Source organism: Carcharodon carcharias, chromosome 13 (assembly GCF_017639515.1).
Source record: "Carcharodon carcharias isolate sCarCar2 chromosome 13, sCarCar2.pri, whole genome shotgun sequence".
In the NCBI taxonomy this organism is placed as follows: domain Eukaryota; kingdom Metazoa; phylum Chordata; class Chondrichthyes; order Lamniformes; family Lamnidae; genus Carcharodon; species Carcharodon carcharias.
Window position 1 is genome coordinate 1,605,376 of NC_054479.1, and position 24,603 is coordinate 1,629,978.

A 24,603-nucleotide genomic window follows, 5' to 3' on the forward strand; every position below is an offset into this window, starting at 1 on the left:
GTTGGGGTAGAGTTCCATGGGCAGTCCACTGTCCACTGCTTTTCATGTCTGAGCGAGTAGACTGAACCACTGACTATGAAGTAGGGGAGAGTGGGAGTCTTACAGCAGCTCTTGAACCTACTCTCCCTTAATGTCTGTGTATATTCCAGCAGGGGCTCCACACAGTGATCGGGAGCTGAAGCCCTAAATGGTCCTTACTGCAATAAATGTGGATGGATCAAGTTTGTGAAAAATGAAAAGGAAGAATCTGCTCTTCCAGCACAGCAGGAACAATGCAGTCTTCAGTTTCACCACAATAAAGGACACATGTAGGTATTGGTATTTAATCTAGGCTCAAACACCAGTGATTACCCTACCTGTCTCTGACAAATGTATCCACAATGTCTCTGGCATGTACATCAATAATAAGCACTGTGTTATACTTTTTACGATCATTCTTGCTCAGTGGTTTTGTGATGCGGGTAACCAGATCATCAATCTGTTGATGCATCTTCTTAGCATAACTCTTCATGGCTTGCTTATCTCCTTTCTTAACCCTTTGGAAAACATCTTCAACCTCCCATGTCCACCAGACCTGGGTAGCAGCAAGGACAACCATGCCCTCAAACACCAGCATCCAGTTGTTTCTGGAGGATCGAAGGAAAAAAACATTACTCTCCGAAGGAGCTGGTCAACCTCATTGTTCAGGCAGCAATAATTTACCCTGAAAATAATAAATTCAATAATCTAACTGCAGTCTCAAGTTATACTGGAGAGGGGGAAGAGTCAGAAATGGGAATAAAGAAGTGGGTCAAGGGAAAACTAACTGCCAATTTGCTGTTGTCCATAGTGCAACGGCCTCACAGATATTTCAACCAGACAGGCAGAGGCAATCGGGGATTGTTTGAAACAGAATGCTGCAAGGCATTTGGGCAGCAAGATCTATGAGAAGGTTGAAGTGCAGAAGGCAAAATTCATAAATCATCTTATGTCAAGAAAGACAGCACACAGGTGTTGGGAAGCACGGCATGTTCTTTATCGTGTAGGTACAGCGAGTGATTAAGAAGACAAATGGAATGTTGGCATTTATTGCAAGGGGAATAGAATATACAAGTAGGGATATAGGCAAAAATCTGCAGATGCTGGAAATCCAAAACAAAAACAAAAATACCTGGAAAAACTCAGCAGGTCTGACAGCATCTGCAGAGAGGAACACAGTTAACATTCCGAGTCCATCTGACTCTTCAACAGAACTAAGGAAAAATAGAAAAGAGGTGAAATATAAGCTGGTTTAAAGGGGGGTGGGACAGGTAGAGCTGGATAGAGGGCCAGTGATAGGTGGAGGTAACCAAAAGATGTCATAGACAAAAGGAATGTAGGGATGTTTTGCCACAGTTGTACAGAGCATTGGTGAGAACACATCTAGGGTACTGTATACAGTTTTGGTCTCTCTATTTAAGAAAGGGTACAGTGCAGAGAAGGTTCACTTGGCTAATTCCTGGGATGAACGGGTCATCTTATGAGGAAAGGTTGGACATTTTGGCTTGTACCCATTGGAGTTTAGAAGAATGAGGTGATCTTATTGAAACATATAAGATTCTTGAGGGGACTTGACATGGTGGATGCTGAGAGGAGGTTTCCCTTTGTGGGAGAGACTAGAACTAGCGGACACAGGTTAAACATTAAGAGCCTCCCATTTTAGATGGAGATGAAGGGAAATTTTTTCTCTCAGATTGCTGTTGGTCTTTGGAATTCTCTTCCCCAGAGAGCAGTGGAGACTGGGTCATTGAATATTTTTATGGCTGAGCTAGATGGACTCTTGACTGACAAAATGTGAAAGGCTATAGGGGGTTAGACAGGAAAGTAGAGGCCACAATCCGATCAGCCGTGATCTTATCAAATGGTGGAACAGGCTCAAAGAACCAAATGGCCTACTCCTGCTTCGAATTTGTATGTTTGTATTAGTATGTGAAGGTAATTTTACTATTTGAATCAAAGCAAGTCTGACCATAACTACTGTTTGTGTGTTCATCGTACTGTGAAATAAAGCAGTTTATCGATTCATAACAACTCACACCATTAATTATTTGCTCCCTCGTTTTCAAAGATTTGAAAAAGCAATGCATCAAAAGGATAATGTTATGCCCCTAGGTTACACAATTGTGGAAGTGCAGAGCAGAGTGCAGCAACTACTATAAAAGTCTGATGTTTACAAAAATGACTGGCATCAATGAACCTGAGAAGGTACCTATTGCTGATTCAAATTTGTAACAAGCATGTGGACCAATTCTGTCTGGGCTTTCTGATGTTTTTCTGAAAACCCAATGCAATCTGGTAATTAAACCAAAAAGATCTGTGGAATTGGAGTTTGGTATTTAGACGTACTGAGCAGAATAGGGGGAACTATGCTCTGCATCTGGCCTAAATTGTTCCTGCTGGTGCTTGATGTAGACACTGGACACAATAATTTAGAGGTGTTCCATTGCTTAGCAATGCTTACCTGGATCAGACAACATAAACAAAACTCCAAACTATAAATTAAAAAAGAAACAGTAAAGATTGCACATGTAGGACTCAAGATGCCCCAACAGCAAGAATTTAACTGACCAAGAATCACAGCTCAGAATTTTCACACATCCAGTTATGTAGTTCCCAAACCAGAACTATTATTAGAGTCCAATTTAACCAAGAAAATTGTGTATCTATATAGCAAAACAATTAAAATTACATTAAAAAGCAGTTCGTGTACAGTGCTCACCTGGTCAGGGTTTCACAGTATCGAAAGATTGCCTCTTTTGTAATTAGCCGGTTTGTTTTTCTCATTTCAGCCAGGACTGCGGTCATCCAATCTTCAACTCGTCCTTCAGCAGGTGTTGCCTGCCTGAATTCCATCACTTCCCCTTCAGCAGATATCATCGCTGCTGCCAGGGTTTCATTCTCATTACCCACTTGGAACCTCAATGATGCAATATTATCAAACATCTGAAATATTAAGTAGCCAACCAGCTCACAGAACCCAATTTTAATAAATTATCACAATAATATTTATAAAACTCACCAATTATTTTACAGGTGACAATTGTTCTCTTCTCACCACTCTCTGGGTAAAGAGTTTTCTCCTGAATTCCCAATTAGAGTTATTAGTGACTATCTTATATTTATGGTACCTAATTCTAGTCTCATCTGTAACTGGAAACATCTTCTCTACGCCTATCTTATGAAATCCTTCCATAATATTAAAGACCTCTTTCAGGGTACCCCTCAGCTTTCTCTTTTCTATTATTTATAAGTCATGGGTAAGTGTTATGACCAATGCAGTTGGTAAAGGGAGTTATTTAAAATTCCTAGAGGGAAACTTGAAACAACTGTCAAAACCTATAATTTTTAGTATTATGTTTGTGATGTGACTCTAAATTCAGGAATCAGACTATCAGTTCTTGAGGCTTTACACTAAACTAATTGAAACATTTTATTAATTTACACAGGTTAAACTATATACACATGGCTACAAATTACTACTATCATAACTTCTAACAAATTCTCCAACTAATCTCCATTAAGGCAACAGCCTAATCAAACACCAGGCAAGGCATTTTCACCTTACGAATTCAAAATGAGATTCCTTTTCACTGTGGAGCCAGTTGGAGGTTAGCAGCTGCCTTTTGATCTCACATTGCCTCTGCCCTACACATCCAAAAACTACTGAAGTTATACCTACCAGCCCCACTGAATGTTAATTCTCATTGTATCAACAACCTTTTTGAACTTCACCTTCTAACAATGAAACCCCTTTCACAGTACAAATTTTATTAATAATATAAACATATTGCTTGGTAGTTGCTAGATAGGTGTCAGTTTTCACCCCACTTCTTGAATGCTCTATTCAAAATAATATAAATGCATGCTATCTCTCTTACATATCAAAACTAGTACACATCAAAGCCTCCAGACCAGCTGGCTTTAATCCTATTAAGACATACCCACAGACTAAAACTCTATTTTAAAAGAAAAATATTTTCCAAATTATTATATACATTAACAGCTTCATGACAGTAAGTCACTGCCACAAGCTTTCTGTCTCAGAGATAGATTCTGCTGGCAAGTAGCCCACAAGGAGAAAAGATAGAGGAAGGAATCATAAAACAAGATTACCTTGATCATATGCTCCTGGACAGCCTCAGGGTCACTGCTCCCCAGTATACTTAGTAATTCATCATCTGAAATGAAGAAAAATCTTGGGAAAGCATTTCGCTTGGAATCTAGATAGTCATTGAGGCTCTTCTGACATTTCTCTAGTCCCTCGCTCAGGTTCTTGAGGTTTGTGAGACGATTATCAGCCTGGCAACATTTGTTTATACCTGGTTCCTTCACAGTTTCAGACATTATCTAACAGCAAGAAAAACAGACATGGTGTGGGGGAAGTAGTAAATTAATAAGTGTTTCAGAGTAGTAACAAGTTGATAATTTGTATTAAAACAGTTCTGAAAACATTTGTGGACAGAATTCTATTTTACTGCAACAATAGTGTCACACAGTCCGGGAACTCCTGTACCTAATGCACCAATGGAACCTTTGCCCCAACAATATCCAAGGACCCTGCCAGAGATTCCAGGTGCAGCTGCTTTACTTAACATTGGATGGGACAAGGTTGTGAGTCCCAAAGGTAGGAAGCTAAATACTGGATGAGGGAGGTGGGAAAGATCACAATGGTGGGCAGGGACTGTTTCTGTAATAAATCCCTGGATTTATTAATGCTGCATCAAATTATTTTACAGGGCAAAGTGGAGCAGCCACTGCTCTAATGATGAGGCTTATGATGTGAACATAGACAAGTTAGGGAGACTAATCTTTGAAGAGCTGAGACTTCAGAACTATATTGGCCTGAGCATCTGTGAAGGTGTCTCAAATGAGTTTGGCTCTTGGCTGTTGAGAAACTTTAGCTTCCTGTTCTTATTCAGCAGTGTCATCACCCTCTTCATTCTCTATTAAACCCTTTTTTAACTCATCAGCCACTTGCCATTTTCAAGCTATTCCTGCTTCCCTTACTGTTTCATGTCCTAACAACCTCTGAAGAAATAAACATCTACCTCTCCCTTTGTTCATTCAGTGATGCCCTATATAGTTACCGACTCACCAACCTGTGGAAATAATTTTCTTGATTTATCTTATCAAAATTCCTCATAGCGTTTGAACATTTGTTCTGATTTTTAGACAGAAGCAAATTTAGACAGCATGTACATTAAGCATATTTTGTTTTCCACCTCATTAGCCATGAGGCATTTTGCAGTCAGTGTGCAGGGTCAAAGTCAAAATGTAAAATCATTAAAGCAACTAATATAGATGCATTGTAGGGGAAGTTGGATAAAAGCATGAGGGAGAAGGGAATAGAAGGTATGTTAATAGGGTGAGATGAAGTAGGATGGGAGGAGTCTTGTGTAGAATATAAACACTAGTGAATGGATGCAAGAACAGAGACCGATATACACAAATATTTGAAGGTGTCTAGAAAAATTGAGAAGGCTGTTAAAAAATGCACAGAAGACGTTTGATTTTATAAACAGAGATAGGCCAGATTTTCTGGTCCCGCTGGCGGTGGGCATCGTCATGGGAGGGATGGGAAAGTTTGGACAGCCATTGACTTTTAACAGTTCTCCAAATTTTCCAGTCCTGCCCATGACGATGCCCACCAGTGTCAGGGCTGGAAAATCCCACCCATACAGTACAAAAGCAAGAAAGTTATGCAAACCTTTTATAATGAAGGATGTCAAAGCGTTACAAGAATGCTTTGAAATGCAGAAAAGAATAGTAAACAGGAATTTCTGAAAATAGCAGATCAGGCAGCACCTGCAGGGAAACAGAGTTAAAGTTTCAGGTTTGTGATCCTTCAATACAGCTGCATAACGTTATAGATTAAGCAGGTTTAAAGCAGGGAAAGGGGGGAGGGGAGGGAAAACAAAAGGGAAGGTCTCAGATAGGATGGAGGGAAGGAGAGATTAAATAATAAAAGGAATGTTGGTGCAAGGCAAAAGGAAGTGGTAATGGGACAAATAAAGAAACAAAAGATGGTCTAGAGGAGGTGTAAATGGTAACAGCAGAATCAGCACCAACACCCACTGTCCAAAAACTGGGAGCAGTGGTTATGATCTGAAATGGCTGAACTCAGTGTTGAGTCTGGAAGACACAAGGTACCTAACTATAAAATGATGTGCTGTTTGTTGAGCCAAGGACAGAGAGGTCAGCGTGGGAGTTTATGGGAATTAAAATGGCAAGTGACTGGAAGCTTGTTGAGGCCCTTGAGGTGAAGACGAACCCTTTGGAGCAGTAGTATTCTGCTCAACATGACCTCGAAGAGTTAAGATGTGCTTATGAGTTGGCACTGGTGTGCAGACTCAGGAATCCAGGGGAATGGCATCTCAGGAGATGAGATTGAAACCCTGGAACGTGTGCCATCATTGAGGCTGTCCGAGTTAGACCAAATTTAGGAGAGATTTCCAAGGTGACCCTCATTTCAGGGTCATGGACTGAATAGAGGTCTTCAGTAAACAGGTCACCCCAATCTGAATTTGGTCTCCCAATACAGTGGACAACGCATTGTGAGTAGCAATATACTATACTAAATTGACAGAAGTATAAGTAAAACATGGTTCCATCTGGAAGGAGTGTTTGGGGCCTGGAAGGTGGGAATGGAGGAGAAGAAAGGGTAGATGTTGCATCTCCTGCGCTTGCATGGGAAGATGCCATGGGAAGGGAAATGGGCGTTGGGGGTAATGGAAGAGTGGACCATGATTTCACAGTGGGAATGGCCCCTTCAGACTGCTGAAAGGAGAGATGTGTAGCAGATACATTTGATGGTGGCATTGGGTAGAAATGGTGGAGGCTGGAGAGGTTGAAGGTGATCGCAAGGAGTTTTGAGGGGGGAGGGAAAGAGTGAGAACAGAAGTAGGGGAAATGGAATGGTGGAGGTGGACTAGGAGAATGGAACATAGTCCTTACAGAAAGCAGGGTGTGGACAAGTGTAATCAAGATAGCTGTGGACATCAGTGGGCTAATAGTAGGCACTGACTGAAAGCCTATCGCCAGAAATGGAGTTACAGAAGTCAAGGAAGGGAAGGGGAGAGCTGAAGTTGGACCATGTGAATATAAGAGGCTGTTGAAATTTTACAGAATTGAATCAAAAAATTTGAAGCAAAGTTGATTAAATTTTTCAATTCAAGGTGAGAACAGAAAATGACATTGGTACATTCATCAACATACAGGATAAGGAGATGAGAGATGGGACTGAGTTGGAACAGAGAATGTTACATATATCTCACAAAAAGGCAGGCATAGCGAGGACCCATGTGGGTTGTCATAGCAACTGCTTTTATTTGGAAGAATGATTTTCAAAAGAGAAATTGTTCAATGTGAGAATATGTTCAGCCAGGCAGAGGAGGTTGGTGGTGGACAGAGACTGGTTGAGTTCCATTCAAAGAAGAAGCAAGGGCCCTCGGGCCATCCAGGTGATGGATGGAGATGCAGAGGGACAGAACATCTATGGTATTTGATGAGATCCAACTTACCTTCTTGTGGATCGGCGGCTGGGAACTCCAAGTCCCAACAGGCCTCAAGAGTCACGCATATGCAGCTGAGAGCAGGTAGCACATGCACAATTCGGCAGTTAAAGGACTTGGCCATCCAGACAGCAGTGCGCCTGCGTAAAAAGCAATAAAAGAAATGGCGCGAAAACTGGCTCGTGTGACCCAAGAGCAGAGCACCACAGATGAAAAGAATCCCAGACAGGGGACAGGGAGACATCCTAGTTAAGCTAAGAAAAAAGAAGAGCAGAGAAAGAAACTCCAAGCAGGAAAAGGGCTGCGGTTACCGGAAATTAATCGAAGAGGGCTTGGGAGAAGCCATAAAGATCAAAGAAGGCAGCAAAAGGTTGGTGACTCCATGTTGTGGACCTTTGGGGTGAAGGCGAACACTTTGGAGCTGTAGTATTCTGCTCGGCACGGCCGAAGAGCCAAGGTGTGCTTGTGAGTTGGCACTGGAATGCAGACTCAGGGATCCAGGGGTACGTTGTCTTGGGAGACGAGATGGAAACCCTGGGACATGTGGCGTTGTTGAGGCTGTCTGAGTTAGAGCGACTTTAGGAGAGATTTCCAAGGTGAGATCTTTGAAGGTGAAGACTAGAATTCCTTGTGAGAGAGCAGGAGTTTCAACAAGATTTGTTGACTCACAGAGTTTACTGATGTCTGGGTGGCTTGCTGAGAAATCCATGGGATCTGCCTTGGTCACATCTGCCATTTGTTGTGCAATGTGGTGTGTTCAACCAGAATTTGCCTATTAATTCACATGCACCTCATATCAAAACTGAATGAATACTATAAATTGTTTTATCTTTCTGCCCTTGTAAAGTAAAGTTTATTTCATTTGTTCAAAAAACTGTGGAATCTTGTAGCAAATGTCTTGAATCATAAACTTTGTCTACTTTAAACAAAAAGTTATTGGTCCCTAACCAGATCCTACCAAAAACTTGGGGGTCTGGTCCAGGGTCAGAAAATATGAAAAGGACATAGTTAAGGTCAGGAAACTGGAAATTGTTAAAAGTGGTAGAAGGTGTCAGAAAAGTCACAGAGGTAGGCGGGAAGATACTGGACTCATTCAGCCTCAGGAACAGCATTAATTGGGAGCAAGTCATCACCAGTAGCAGTAGCTGCTACTGGGTGAGTGAAAAAGAAGCTGGGGATCAAAATCACAATTTTTAAAATGTGCAAAATTATTTATTTAGTTTTGCCTTAGCATCCATACAGTTTTAATTAATTACCTTTTTGAATATTCTATCAATATTATCAAACTTCTTTGCTTCCTCTGGCAGTTGCGATCGGATGTCACCACCAATAAAGATGCTCTCCAGATACATCCATTTTCTTTGCACCACCAACCAAATCTACAGAGGACAATTATCAGTTACTCCCTGCTGAAAAATCCACACTACAGTTACAGTCCCTGCAAAAATGTCACTTCTTCACTAATATTTTACAGTGTTATAGTTTCATTATTCAATGATATACCATGACACATCCACATGTTAAGTTCCTTCTGGTAAAGGGAAGGAGGCTGCCCGTGCCAGCAGCTAGCTATTGGAATAGTTTCTTCTCTGTTCACATAATATAATTTTATTAATCTTCCACACTGAAACATGAGCTTCAGATCTTTAAAATCAATCTTTTAAGCAAACTTCACAGATCTTAAACAGATCTTTAGCTGTGGCACCTAGGTTGTCAGTGCCAGCCTTCCACAAAGGGAACTTTAAATAGGAGCAAGTGCAATGAATCATCAGCAACTACCACATACTGTGAAGTGTTAATTCCCCCAATCTGGCTCACTGGAATAGTCAGGAATGGGGGTCCCCCCATGCAGCAGATTCCGTCACAACAGTGAGAAAATGATGCTTGTTTTACTGATGTTCATGTACAGAACATTCCACAAACTTTAAAATTTCCATTAATGCTCTGTAGAAATGGGAAAATTAGCCCAAGAAGGGGTGATTTCGTCAAAGTTTCTAAGATATTATGGGTAACTGATAAGGCAGACAACGGGAATTTCCACTGGTTGGAGAGTCTAGGATTAGGGGACGTGGTCTAAAACCTAGAGCCAGATCTTTCAGGAAAGAAATTAGGAAACACTCCTACATGTAAAAGCATGATTGAAGTTTGGAATTCTCTTAGAAATATAGAAAATAGGAGCAGGAGTAGGTCATTCAGTCCTTCGAGCCTGCTCCACCATTCAATATGATCATGGCTGATCCTCTATCTCAACATCATACCCACTCACTCCCCATACCACTTGACGCCTTTAGTGTCCAGAATTCTTTCTACTTCCTTCTTAAATATATTCAATGACTTGGCCTCCACAGCCTCTGTAGTAGAGAATTTCACAGGTTCACCACCCTCTGAGTGAAGAAGTTTCTCTTCATCTCGGTCCTAAACGGCCTGTCCTGTATCCTGAGACTGTGAATCCTTGTTCTAGACACCCCCAGCCAAAGGAAATATCATCCCTGCGTCCAGTCTGTCCATTTCTGTCAGAGTTTTATACATTTCAATGAGATCCCCTCTCATTCTTCTAAAGTCCAGTGAATACAGGCCTAGTCAGACCAATCTCTCCTCACATGACAATCCTGCCATCCCAGGAATCAGTCTGGTGAACCTTTGCTGCACTCCCTCTATGGTAAGTATAACTTTTTTTAGGTAAGGAGACCAAAACTGCACACAATACTCCAGGTGTGGTCTCACCAAGGCCCTGTATAGCTGCAATAAGATATTCATGTTCCTGTGCTCAAGTCCTCTCGCAATGAAGGCCAACATACCATTTGCCTTTTTAACTGCTTGCTGCACCTGCATGCTTGCTTTCAGCAATTGGTGCGCAAGGACATCCAGGTCCCTTTGTACATCAACATTTCCCAATCTATCACCATTTAAATAATAATCCGCCCCATTCGGTTTTCCCTACCAAAGTGGATAACTTCACATTTATCCATGTTATACTGCATCTGCCATGTATCTGCACACTCATTCAACTTGTCTAAATTGCCTTGAAGCCTCTTAACATCCTCCTCACAACTCACATTCCCACTAAATTTCTTGTTGTCAGCAAACTTGGAAATATTACATTTGATTCCCTCATCCAAATCTTTAATATATATTGTGAGTAGCTGGGGCCTAAGCGCTGATCCCTGCGGTACCCCACTAGTCACAGCCGATGGCAAGGGAGTTGTTCAAATCCTGCCACAACTTGTTTTGCAGTTTGGATAAATTTCAAGATGTGTGCCTTGAATTCAGTAGTAATAAGACTACCTAACCTTTGGGAAAAATAAGCACACTGTTTCTAAACTTCACCTGGCTAGGTGACACATTTCACCCCCTCTTTTGAAAACAATTAGTCTGGTTTATTTAAAAATGTAAATGTTCCTTTGATACCTATGTTTCGAAACTTCTCCATGTTTACCTAATTAACATTTCAAACCTCTAACTTCTCCTCTTACATCAAAGCAGCCAGGGTAATTCAATTAAATCACACACACACACATAGATACATCCCGCTATTAATCTATTTTACAATAAATTCCAATAACATTATGAGAATTATAATATCTTCCTGACACTGCCTGCCACTCTGAAAAAGAACCATTTATTCCTACTCTCTGTTTTCTGTCCAATAACCAATTCTCAATCCATGCCAATATATTACCTCTAATCCCATGTGCTTTAATTTTGCACACTAACCTTTTATGTAGGACTTTATTAAAAGCATTCTGAAAATGCAAATACACCATATCCACTGGTTCTCCCTTATCTATTCTGCTAGCTACATCCTAAAAAAGCTCCAGTAGGTTTGTCAAACATGATTTCCCTTTCATAAATCCATGTTGACTTTGTCTAATCCCGTTGATATTTTCTAGTCTAAGTGCCCTGGTATCATATCCTTTATAACAGACTCTAGCATTTTCCCTACCTCTGTAAGGCTAACTGGTCTGTAATTCCCTGGTTTCTCCCTCCCTCCTTTTTTAAATGGTGGGGTTGTATTTGCCACTGTCCAATCTGTTCCAGAATCTACAGAATTTTGGAAGATGACAACCAACACATCCACTATTTCCATAGCCACGTCCTTTAGTCCCCTGGGATGCAGATTATCAGGACTTGGGGATTTATCAGCTTTCAGTCCCATTAACTTCTCCCAATGCTATTTTTTGAGTAATACTAATTTCCTTCAATTCCTCCTTCTCACTCGACTCATAGACTCATAGATTTTTACAACACAGAAGGAGGCCATTCAGCCCATTGTGTCTGCACCAGTCAACAAAGATCTGACTACACTATTCCCATTTTTCAGCGCTTGGCCCATAGCCCTGGAGGCTATGGCAATGCAAATGAATATCTAAATATTCTTAAATGTTACGAGAGTTTTTGACTCAACAACCTTTCAGGCAGTGAGTTCCAGACTCCCACCACCCTCTGGGTGAAAACACTTCTCCTCAACATCCCTCTTAGCCTTCTACCCCTTACCTTAAATCTATGCCCCCTGTTACTGACTCCTCTACGAATGGAAAAAGTGCCTTCCTATCCACCGGGCAGAATCTTGCCTTTGGATGGTGGGTGGGCCCCACTGGCTTGGCAGCGGGCGGGCAGCTGACCCCCGCCACCGAAACGGGGCCCCCTGCCATTTTAAGTGGGCAGGCCAATTAAGGCCCGCCCAGCGGCATCTCCAACAGGAAGCGTTATGCACTTCCTGGAGGCCGGGGAGGGATTCCCCATCTGTCAAGTGCGGTCTTGCGTGCATGCACTTGAAAGAGGGAACTTCTCCCTGAGGCAAAGTCCTGTCTCAGAGAGAATACTGACAGTGGTAAAAACTTTAAAAATAGAGACATTAAGAAATTATTAACATGTCCCCCTCATGTGACAATGTCACACGAGATGGGACATGTTAATAAAGAACACATAAACTTTATTATTTTTTACATAACAGACATGAAACTTCATCCCGCCAGTGGATGAAGTTTCATCAATAATCAGAAGCCAGCTGGGGCTCCTGGCCTGCCCGCCAGCCTTAAGGTTGGCCGGGCAGGTCTTTAAGTACTTTAACTAGCCCGTCAATGGCCTCAATTGGCCATTGACAGGTAGGCGGGCGGACAGCTGATTTCGCTGTCCATCTGCCTTCCTAAAAATTTAAATGGACCTGGATGACGTCAGGAGGAATCCCTGACGTCATCCCGCATCATTTTTCCCTCAGCGAGCGGGCACCGCCCCCAAATCACCGAGGGGAAAATCCTGGCCACCCTATCTATGCCCCTCATAATCTTATACACCTCTTTCAGGTCCCTTCTTAACCTTTGCTGCTCCAAGGAAAACAACCTCAGCCTATCCAATCTTTCCTCATAGCTAAGGCCCTACAGCCCAGGGAACATCCTGGTAAATCTCCTCTGCACCCTCTCTAGTGCAATCCTTCCTATAATGTGGTCACCAGAACTGCACACAGTATTCCAGTTATGGCCTAACCAGTGTCTTATACAGTTCCAGCATAACATCCCTGCTCTTGTATTCAATACCTTGGCTAATAAAGACAAGTATCCCAGAAGCCTTCTTAACCACCTTATCTATGTGTCCTGCTACCTTTTGGGATCTGTGGATATGCACACCAAGGTCCCTATAATCTTCAGTACTTTCCAGGGTCCTACCATTCATAGTGTAATCCCTTACCTTGTTAGCCCTCCTCAAGTGCATTACCTCACACTTTTCCAGGTTAAATTCCTGCTCTCCCACCTGACCAGTCCATTGATATCCTCCTGCAGTTTACAGCTATCCTCCTCACTATTTACCACCTTACCAATTTTCATGTCGCCCGTGAACTTCTTGATCATATGCCCCACATTTAAGTCCAAATCATTTATGTACACCACAAACAGCAAGGGCCCCAGCATTGAGCCCTGTGGGATCCCACTGGAAACAGACTTCCAGTCACAGGAACATCCCTCTACCATCACCCACTGCTTCCTGCCTCTCGGTCAATTTTGGATCCAATGTGCCACTTTGCCTTGGATCCCATGGGAATTACTTTCTTGACCAGTCTGCCATGATGGACCTTCTCAAAAGCCTTGCTAAAGTCCATGCAGATCACATCAAATGCATTACCCTCATCAACACTCCTGGTTACCTCTTCAAAAATTTGATCAAATTTGTCAAACACAATGTTCCCTTAACAAATCCATGCTGACTATCCATGATTAATCTGTGTCTCTCCAAGTGCAGATATATTCTGTCCCTCAGGATTCTTTCTAGTAACTTCTCCACCACTGAGGTTAGACTGACTGCCCTGTAATTTCCTGGTCTACCCCTTCCTTCCTTTTTTAATAATGGGACAACTTTACCAGTCCTCCAGCACCTCACCTGTGAAAATTACTGCCAGGGTCCCTGATATTCCTTCCCTTACCTTCCTCAACAGCCTGGGATACACCTTATCTGGGCCTGGTGGTCACCCATTCCCTCTTCTGCTTGAACTTGCTTAAGCTGCAGGGTGACCACGTCCTTAAACATGCTGTCCATGAACCTCTCAGCCTGGTGAATGCACCATAGTGCCCCAGCTGCTGCTCAAGCTCTGAAACCCAAGCTTGAGTTGCTCCAGTCAGAGGAACCTCCTGCACACATGGTCATCCAGACCGCCAGGATATTCTACGATTTCCCACATAGCGCAGGATGTGCAAATCATGGGACTGAGCTCACCAGGCATTTCTTAGCTAAATAGAAATGGGCCCTTGCTTTTATTTTACCGTTACTCCTACTTGAATATAGACTAGATGCTAGATCCTCTAGATAGACTAGATCTTCTAGGTGCTGTTGACTGCCTGTCCCAGGGTCCACCCTCAACGATCAACGAATAACATTATCAATAAACGTAACTGAAGATACAGTGACGTCCCATTGTTTACAGGGGCTACATCCCATGAAACCTCGCAAAGGTTGAAATTGCGAACAATGAACATGCTTTTCCATGGGGCTGATTTAGATAGCTTCCAGCCATGTGAGGGGAGCATTGGTTTGGGCAGTTACTCTGCTCAATATTGTGGTGCAGTACCTGTATCCGACAGATAAGACAGCCTCTAAGCAATACATCAGTGAAGATTTCAAAATGAACACTGCCATTATTGCAGTGATATTCGGACATTTCCATGTTAATCCCTTTGTTCAGGCTGCAACCATTCCAGCCTCTGCTCCATTATGGCTATTGTCTCCCCAGGGAAAGGAGAGGGAGGGAGAAGAAACCGTGGATGAGCAAACATTGCTCATGCATTGCGTGACGTTGTATATAAAGTTCAAAGTGTGGGTAAGTGAAAATGGCAGGACTTTACTGTATATAGATGGTCACAAGTAGTCAAAAGCCTTGTTTAATTTGTTATAATATATACATCAGATATATGATTTTGGAGATAGTTGCATGTTGCAAGGTTGGAGTTGAAACATTGAAATTATTTATACTCAGATTCACTCCTAGAGTCCTTACCGCAATCACTTCACCAATTAGGGACAGGTTTCTCTCCCACTCCTGCACTGTGCTCAGAAAAGGTCCCACAAATCTGCTTCCAGCCATGCTTTGCAGGTTCATGGCATTGTCATCGAGTATCTGAAGTATATCATCCACCGATCCCAGAATGTAGCCTCGATCCTGAGATCCTTTGTAATACTTCTGCACAGTGAATTTCATAGTTTCCCAGGTATCCACAATCTCCTTGACACCCTGTGTACAGAAAGAACAGCCAAACTCAGCAATAAGCTCTTACTCTCAACCGTAACCTAACCTTCCAAAGTGGCATTTATCCCCCAGTTAGCCAACCATTACCAAGGTGGCTACACTTCAGTACTGAAAAAATACATAGGCACTGATAAACTCCAGCAAAGTGTGGATTCTGTAAATAAACACAATTTCATAATAATGCAGTATTTTAAAACTTTTAGTACAAAATAAATCATTTTTATGCAAAATATAGAAATAGGCACAGACTTGAGAATCTGTAATTTGTTGCAGCACCAGCCATGTGCAACTTGAGAACTTCAGATAACTTTGTGACATGGAATTCAGGGAAAGCTTTCCAAAGAATCAGGGTCCATGATGTGTGCCAAATGATGATATCGGTAATAGTGGGAATATGTCTAGCTAACATCATTTTAAGAATTAATTTAATATTCCCAGCAAGCATCTATGCTCAGAGCAAGTCAAATGGGAGAAATGTTATTTCACTGTTGTAGCGCTATCCCGATCCCCTCTTCCCAATCTCCTCTCTCCAGCCCCCTCCCCAGTCCATCTCCCCAATCCCTCTCCCAGGCCCCTCTTCCCGAACACTCTCCCCAGTCCGTTTCCCTGATCCCCTCTTCCTGGTCCCTCTCTCTGATCCCTCTCCCCAGTCTGTCTCCCAGATCCCTCTCTTCGATCCCTCTCCATGAACCCCTCTACCCAACCCTCTCCCCGATCACTTTCCTTGAACCCCTCTCCCAGCCCCTCTTCCTGATCCCACTCTCCAGTCCCTCTATGGTCCCTCTCCCCAGCTCCTCTCCTTGACCCTGCTCCCCGGCCCCTCTCCCCAAACACCTCCTCCCGGCCCCTATTCCCGAACCCTCTCCCCGGTGCATCTCCCCAAGCCCTTCTCCCCGGCTCCTGCCCCCGGTCCCTCTCCCCAGCCCCTCTCCAAGATCCCCTCTCCCCGGCCCCGTTCCCCTCCCCGGTCCATCTTCCCAAACCCCTCCCCCCAGCCCCTTTCCTCGATCCCTCTATCCAAACCCTACTCCCCAATCCCCTCTCGCCAGACCCTCTTCCCAATCCCTCTCCCCGGACCCTCTCCTCAGTCCCTCTTCCTGATCCCTTTCCCAGGCCCTGTTTCCAGATCCCTCACCCCAGTCTATCACCCTAAACCCCTCTGCCTGGCCCCTCTTCCCGATCTCTTTCCCCCATTCCCCTCCCTGGCCTCTCTCTCTGATCCTTTTCCATAAGCCCTTCTCCCCGATCCCATCTTCTGTCCCCCTGATCCCCTCTCCTGTCTCCCTTCTCCCTGATCCTGTCTTCCCATTTCCCAGACCCCTTCTTGCCCTGATCCACATTCCATTTGAGTACAGATTGTCTGCTCAAAGGTGGGATTTAAGCTGCTAGTTTTGAAAGTACAGCTCACCTTCTCAATGCCAAGTTCTTTGATGGCAGCAGTAACAATCTCGCCAATGACATCACTATATTTGTGAAGTTGCATAGCAAACATATTCGCTAATGTAAATGTTTCAGCTCGTATCTCAAACTCTGTGTCGGTTCTTTCCATTAGTGTTCTCCAGTGCCTACAAAATAAATTATATTTGTGACAGTCTGCACAACTACTCGATCAAGTACTTGAGTTACAGTGGAATACTCAAGCTACAGTGCAATGCTTGAGCTAATGTGGAGTGCTCGAGCTAATGTGGAATGCACGAGCTAATGTGGAGTGCTCGAGCTAATGTGGAGTGCTCGAGCTAATGTGGAGTGCTCGAGTTAATGTGGAGTGCTTGAGTTAATGTGGAGTGCTCGAGCTAATGTGGAGTGCTTGAGTTAATGTGGAGTGCTCGAGCTAATGTGGAGTGCTCGAGTTAATGTGGAGTGCTCGAGTTAATGTGGAGTGCTCGAGCTAATGTGGAGGGCTCGAGCTAATGTGGAGTGCTCGAGCTAATGTGGAGGGCTCGAGCTAATGTGGAGGGCTCGAGCTAATGGGTGTATTCGAGTTAATGTGGAGTATTCAAATTAATGAGAGTATTCTAGTTAATGTGGAATATGCGAGTTAAGGGGAGAATTTGAGTTAATATGGAGCATTCAAGTTAATATGGAGTATAAAATCTGCAGGGTAATTACAAGGAGATGCAGGCATTATAGAGTAGCTATAATGGGGGACTTTAATTACCCAAACGTAGACTGGGACAGTTGGAGTGTAAAGAGTGGAGAGGGGCAAAAGTTCCTAGATTGTGTTCAGGACAATTTTCTACAGCAGTGTGTGTCCAATCCAACAAGAATAGACACACTGTTAGACCTGGTTCTTGGAAATGAGGTGGGCCAAGTAGATCAAGTGTCAGTGGGGGAACATTTAGGAGACAGTGAGCATTGTATTGTACTTTTTAGGATGATGATAGAAAAGGACGATAGACAATCTAGAGTGAAAATAATTAACTGGACAAGAGCCGACTTCGATGGGGCAAGAACGGAGCTGGGCCAGATAGACTGGAACAAAAGATTGGCAGGAAAAACTGTAGGTTTTGGGCCACCTTCAAAAAAGAATTGGTTCAGGTACCGTAAAGGTATATTCCATCAAAAGGGAAATATAATGTATTTTGTAGGGAAAACAAATCCAGAGCTCCCTGGATAAAAAGGGAGATTGAAATTAAGATAAGGAGGAAAAAGTGTGCTTATGACAGGTGTCAGGTAGAAAATACAATTGAGAACCAAGAGGAGTACAGAAGGTTCAGAGGGGAGGTGAAAAAGCATATCAGAGAAGCGAAGAGGGATTATGAGAAAAGACTGGCAGCCAACATAAAGAGGAATCCCAAAGTCTTCTATAGGCATATAGATAGTAAAAGGGTAGTAAAAGGAGGAGTAGGGCCTATTAGGGACCTAAAAGGGAATTTACACATGGACGAAGGGGCCATGGCTGAGGTATTAAATGAATACTCTGCATCCGTCTTTACCAAGGAGGTAGATGCTACCCAGGTCACGGTGACAGACGAGGAAACTCCGTCACTAGAAGGGTTCAAAATCGATGAGGAGGAAGTGTTGAATAGATACGGCACCGGGACCAGATGTGATGCATCCAAAGATATTGAAGGAACTTTTTATCGGGTCCACGGACAGTCTATACATGGCCTAGCCAGAACTGGACACATTTTTGCGCCTTATTATTGAATTCAGCAAGATCTGCAACAGTGCAGGGTTCCTCAAGCAATAGATATTGCAGGAGATGTTGCATAGTCTGTGCTCAGTTCCACATTCACAAGTTGTCGGGCTGGTTGTATATCTCTATTTGCTTACTGACATCTTTGAACGACCTACACCAGTCCTAAGTCTGTTAAGGCACTTCCAGGTTGCCCAGTTGCAATTAGCTCCTAGGAGAAGGCTTTCATCCAGTAGAATTTCCATCGCTGGGGGTTGTTCGAGACTGGCAAGCCAATCTTTCCACAAGGCGATGTGGGCTTCATATGGGGTTGATTGTAATGGAACAACACTGTTCATGAAGCTCTTCCTTGACTTTAGGCGGCTGGGTATAGGTGTATGACCATGTAGAAGGTGCCTCTCATCTGATGTTTGGCAGAGTCGGTCTTTCTTGCTGGCTACCATTCTTCTTATATCAGGGGGAGCGATACCTGCCAGGATATATGGTGTTAGTTGGTTTTAAACAACCTGTGATAAGTCGGCAGCTTGCATTCAGAACGGCATCCATCTTCTTAGAATGAGTAGATCTTTCCCATGCAGGGCAGGCAAATTCGACAGTGGAATAGCAAAGAGCAAGTGCACTGGTTCGCAATGTTTTCGAGCTTGCTCCCCATTTTGCGTTAGTGAGCTTATTCAGGATGTTGTTTCTTGCGCTCACTTTTGCCTTTGTCTTGTTCTTGAAGGTGAGGTATCTGTCAAGGGTGATTCCTAAGTAGATAGGGTGCTTGCAATGGGTCAGTGTTGCTCCACACTAGGTTACCTTAAGCTGGCATTTGACTTCACGGTTTCTGAGGTGGAATGCACAAACTTGCGTCTTTGATGGGTTTGCGCGAAGGTGGTTTTCTTCATAGTAGGATGTTAGTCCCCTCCAAGGCCTCAGAAAGCATTTTCTCCACAGTGTTAAAATCAGTGCTTTGGGCAGTGACACATACGTCATCAGCATATATAAAATGGCGTGTGACATCGTCTATAGGTTGGTCATTCATGTAGATGTTGTACAGCAGCAGTGCAAGCATGCTTCCCCGAAGAAGACCATTCTTCTGAATACGCCACCTGCTGCGCTTCCCACCTAGTTCAACATAGAACCGATGATTCTGAAGCATGCTTTCTAACAGCTATGTTAAGCGAATATCTTCTGTCATCTCTAGGATCTTGCAGAGGAGACTTCTATGGTTCACTGTATCGTATGCTGCTGACAGGTCTACAAAAACAACACCTGTTACCATCCCTTGCTCAAAACCATCTTCAATATGTTGTGTGAGGTTGAGCAGTTGGCTTGTTATTGATTTGCCCGGAGCAGAAACCTGCTTGCTCAAGAGAGTCAAAACACCTGGGACACCTTGAGAGAGACAACAGATCTTACAAAAAACAGCAAAAAGACATGGTCTCTCACACACAAACTTGGAGGCGATCCCAAAAAAGCTGCCCAATATCCCAATGTGTCTGCAAACCAAGTTGCACACCAGTTGCTCCTAAATGGAAAAATCAACAAGAAACAACCAAGAGCATAACTAGATAGGAAGAAGTACAGCGATGACCCTGGCTTCACTGGACCATTCACCATGGAAATTGGTATATCTAGTCTAAAATACGGGAAAGCAATTGGTCTTGACAACATAGCAACAGAGCAGATAAAGCATTTTGGACAGCAAGCAAAGAAATGGCTCCTACAATTGTTCAACCACTGCCTGGCAATACACAAGCTACCTAATATTTGGCAGAAGGCACGTGTAATAAGCCCGGAAAAGATCCCTCAGATCCTAAGAGTTTTCAGCCAATTTCACTGCTTTGCCACACCAATAAGCTGTTTGAACGCCTGATACTCAATAGGATAGCACCAACTATAGATGAGAAGATCATTCCAGAGCAAGCAGGTTTCTGACCCGGCAAATCAACCTCACACAACATTTTGAAAGAACTGAGAGTGGCCATAATCTTTCAGTCTTCCCTAGACTCAGGGGAGGTGCCAGAGGACTGGAGAATTGAAAACATTATGCCCTTGTTCAAAAAAGGTCATAAGGATAAGCCCAGCAATTACAGACCAGTCAGCTTAACTTCAGTGGTGGGCAAGCCTCTAGAAACAATTATTCAGGACAGAATTAACAGTCACATGGAAAAATATGGGTTGATAAGGAAGGGCCAGCATGGATTTCTAAAGGGGAAGTTGCGTTTAACCAACTTGCTGGAGTTTTTTGATGAGGTAATGGTCAATGGATGTTTGTCGGGCTGGAGGAAGGTTTGTAGTGGAGTTCCCCAGGGGTCGGTGTTGGGACCCTTGCTTTTCCTGATATATATTAATGATCTAGATCTTGGTGTGCAGGGAACAATTTCAAAGTTTGAGGATGATATGAAGCTTGGGAGTGTTGTGGAACATCAAGAGGACATGAACAAGTTGTTGGAGTGGCAGATAGGTGGCAGATTAAGTTCAATGTGGAGAAGTGTGAGGTGATGCATTTTGGTAGGAAGAACATGGAAATCTAAAATAAGGGGTGGAATTTTGGAGGGGGTGCAAGAGCAGAAAGACTTGGGTGCATATGTGTATAGATCATTGAAGGTGGCAGGACAGGTGGAGAGAGCAGTTAATGAAGCATATGGCATCCTGGGCTTTATTAATAGGGGCATAGAGTACAAGAGCAGGGAGGTTATGCTGAATTTATATAAGACACTCATTAGACCTCAGCTGGAATATTGTGTACAGTTCTGGGCACTATATTATAGGAAGGATGTAAACACATTGGAGAGAGTGCAGAAGAGGTTTACAAGAATGGTTTCAGCTATGAGGATAAATTGGAGAGGTTAGGACTGTTCTCCTTGCAGAGAAGAAGGTTGAGAGCAGATTTGATGGAGATGTTCAAAATCATGAGGGGGCTGGGCAGAGTAGATAGGGAGAAGCTCAAGAACGAAAGGACATAGATTTAAAGTGATTTGCAAAAGAAGCAAATGTGACGTGAGAAGAAACCTTTTCATACAACGAGTGGTTCGGGTCTGGAATGCGCTGCCTGGTAGTGTGTGAAGGCACGTTCAATTGAGGCATTCAAGAGGGCATTAGATGATTATTTGAATAGAAATAATGTGCAAGGGTACAGGGAAAAGGCAGGGCAATGGCACTAAGTCATAATGCTAATTTGGAGAGCCAGTGCAGAAGGAATGGCCTCCTTCTGTGCTGTTAAGATTCTGTGATTCTGACTGCTCGAATTAATGTGGAACGCTCCAGTTAATGTGGAGTACTTGAGATAATGTGGAGTGCTCGACTTAATGGGGAGTACTCCAGTTAACAGGAGTACTCAAGTTAATGGGAGTATTCGAGTTAATGTGGAGCACTCAAATTTACTTATGGCTGTTTACATTTTGAACAAAGCAATCTGAACCGAAGAGGTTAATGAAACTAACCTCTCTCTTAATGCCTCATTTTTCAAGTCCAATAACAAAGGAATGGATTCTTTAAATTCTTTCATCTGAGCTTCAAGATAGAAACCCACTGAGAGGCTGCGAACATCTTTTGGTAGCTTTCTGAAAGCCTTCAAAAACCCATCAATTCCTTCTTGAAGTAGCTGTACATTTAGATCCGCCCATAATGTCTCAGACCATTCGTCTTTAGCAGTCTAGAGAAACAGTAACAGGTTAATGGAAAAGCAAAATTCAGCATATGTTGGAACTCTGAAATGAAAACAGCTGGGAATACTCAGCAGGTCAGGCTCCTGTGGAGAGAGAAAAAAAGTTAATGTTTCAGACCAAGCACATTTTCATCAGAAACATTCTGATAAGAAGTCATCGATCTGGAACATTAACTCTGTTTCTCACTGATAATCCCCCAGGTTTTCTGCTACCGGTAGGTGTAAATCGTAAATCCAGAATAAATTCTTTGTCAGGATGCCTCTTACCCTCTGGATTCATAATTTCTTTTGTTCTTCTTTAAAATCAGGCACTACACTGTCATCACGGTGTTGACCTCTGAACACAATGCCTGAACCACCCTGTTGAGGTTTTAACATCTGATTTCTGTTCTCTTCCATGTTTGCAGGTTTTTTAATGTCCAAGCCTGTAAAGAAAGTCTCAACCAGCCAAACATCCGATTTGTCCTCCACCTGTTTAAATGCAGGATTACTTCTATCTTCAAGTTTGTTTCCATGATTTAAATTTTGAGTGTTCTTTTCCAGGAGATGCAGATTTAACACAACCTCCTTGTGTGCAAGCAGTTCATTCTTCTATCGAGTAAAATACTTGAAGAACCTTGTTAAGGTAATGTCAATGATCAAATAAAAAAACTTGATACTCTTTTCCAGTCAGTTCACAAATTCTTTCAAATTCTTTTTCCTTTTCATCCTCTAACTCAACACGAGCTTGGGGTCAAATTCCTTTTTTGTAAGAGCAACAGCTTTGTCATTTTGAACTTCAATTTATGTTCAAAAACACAAATCCTTCCTCATAGCTCAATGGTATCAATATTGGTTGTAGCTGAGTCTTTTGATTTCAAAGCAAAGCTTTCCTTTGTTTCATCATTATCGTGGAGTATTCCTTGACACCCCTTGCTCAGGCTGTGCTGCTATGTTGAATTTAAATAAATTTAGTTCATCGCCAGCTGCTATTAACCCTTTGTTGTCAGTCCAATGTCCCAATGTCCCTTTAACATCAACAATCTGAGCTTTTAACTCTTAGGACATATCTTTATTAAAACAGTAATTTCCACAGCAGGATTACAGAAAACCATGGATTTTTGTGTGTCATTTGATTTCCCTCGAACAGTTTCAGTTTTAACAACTTCACTGGTCTTTTCTGAAGCCACTGGAGACAGAATCACCTTATTTCCAGCTGGTCCCCATATAAAATCAACATCTTTAATGGTACTTTAGACACAATCCTACAACTACAATACCAGAAATTAAACCACATTTTAAATTAACTTTATGCCACAGAGCGTTTAAACAACATCCATTAATACCCTGCATCAACACATTTTTATAGAGTGAACTTTCTGGAAGAAAATCTCCTTCACCTGCCATCATCAACTATTGAACTGAACCTCTTCAAGAATATTAATTTGCTTGAAAGCTTTACTGGACTAAAATGGGGATACTTCACCCTAGAACACAAAACTTTTGTAACTTTCTATGCTTTGATCTATTCCAACTGTAAATACAATCGAAGCTACCTGCTTGTCACAAGCTCCCTCTACTGGTACAGTATTTCCTGAAGACACACTATGCACTCCCACAAGTGCTACAGTTTTGGCATTTAGTTTCCAACACTCTGCCTTCACATGTCCTCTTTTATGACAAAAATAACAAGTCAGTCCCCTTGAATTATGTTTATCCTCTATATTGTCTTTTTTACGACTCTGATTATCAGTCTGTTCATGTGATATCAGCTTTTACAGCAGCTGCCCTTATCTTAGAAGCTTTATGATGTTCTAGGTGTGATCTTATTCCTAAAGGGACACTATTTTTAATATTTTCCATTAACATTGCTTCTTTAAGGTTTCAAGTTCTTGTTTACTTTTCATAGATCTTATACCACCTATCAAACATCATTTCCTTTTCTTTGGCAAATTCCTCAAAAGTCTGATTCTGTTTCTTCCTCAGATTTGTTAACCTTTGCCTGTAAGCTTCCAGAAATAACTCACCAACATTTATACCAGCAGTTTTCACTGTATCATAGTCATTGGATTGTGAAAATTGTGAATTGTGAAAATTGAGATTGTGATTGATATGTGAAAATATGAGTATTGTATATTTCTAACGTTTCTGCCACAAACAAGCTTCACAATAAAATTGCCCAACTTTCTTGTGGCCATTGCAACTTTGTTGCTATTTTCTCAAATGACACAAAATACGTTTCATTTCCTTCCTCACTGAATTTAGGCACTAAGCAAATATTCCTTGCCAAATCAAAACCAGGAGCTCAATCTGAGTCAATGTCAAGTTTTCCTGCTGCCCCCATTCAATAATTAACTTTTCTTTGTCAAGATCAAATTTCCTCTCTTCCTTTTCTCTCTGGAGTTCAAGGTTTTCCCTTTCTGACTTTTCCTTTCCTCTTTTGCTTTGAAACCCAAATTCAAGATTTTGCATTTCCCATTCTTCCTCTTTCTTTTTCCTCTCTTTCCCTTTGGAATTCAAGTTCTTGTTTGTTTAAACTCTGGCAAATCCCAAGTGTATTTGTTTTCAACTC

General features: G+C 42.4%; 1 protein-coding gene across 1 annotated transcript in view; it reads right to left on the minus strand.

Annotated features, from left to right (window-relative positions):
* The window catches only part of dnah10 (dynein axonemal heavy chain 10), a 317,805-nt gene that overhangs the window by 182,807 nt on the left and 110,395 nt on the right, over positions 1-24,603 (minus strand). Inside the window, exons 25-31 of the mRNA XM_041203322.1 lie at positions 21,829-22,040; positions 16,670-16,826; positions 15,013-15,246; positions 8,786-8,908; positions 4,132-4,365; positions 2,738-2,961; positions 357-626 (exon numbers count right to left, since the gene is read on the minus strand). Coding sequence (XP_041059256.1) covers positions 357-626; positions 2,738-2,961; positions 4,132-4,365; positions 8,786-8,908; positions 15,013-15,246; positions 16,670-16,826; positions 21,829-22,040 — 1,454 coding nt within the window. The remainder of the gene's footprint in view (positions 1-356; positions 627-2,737; positions 2,962-4,131; positions 4,366-8,785; positions 8,909-15,012; positions 15,247-16,669; positions 16,827-21,828; positions 22,041-24,603) is intronic.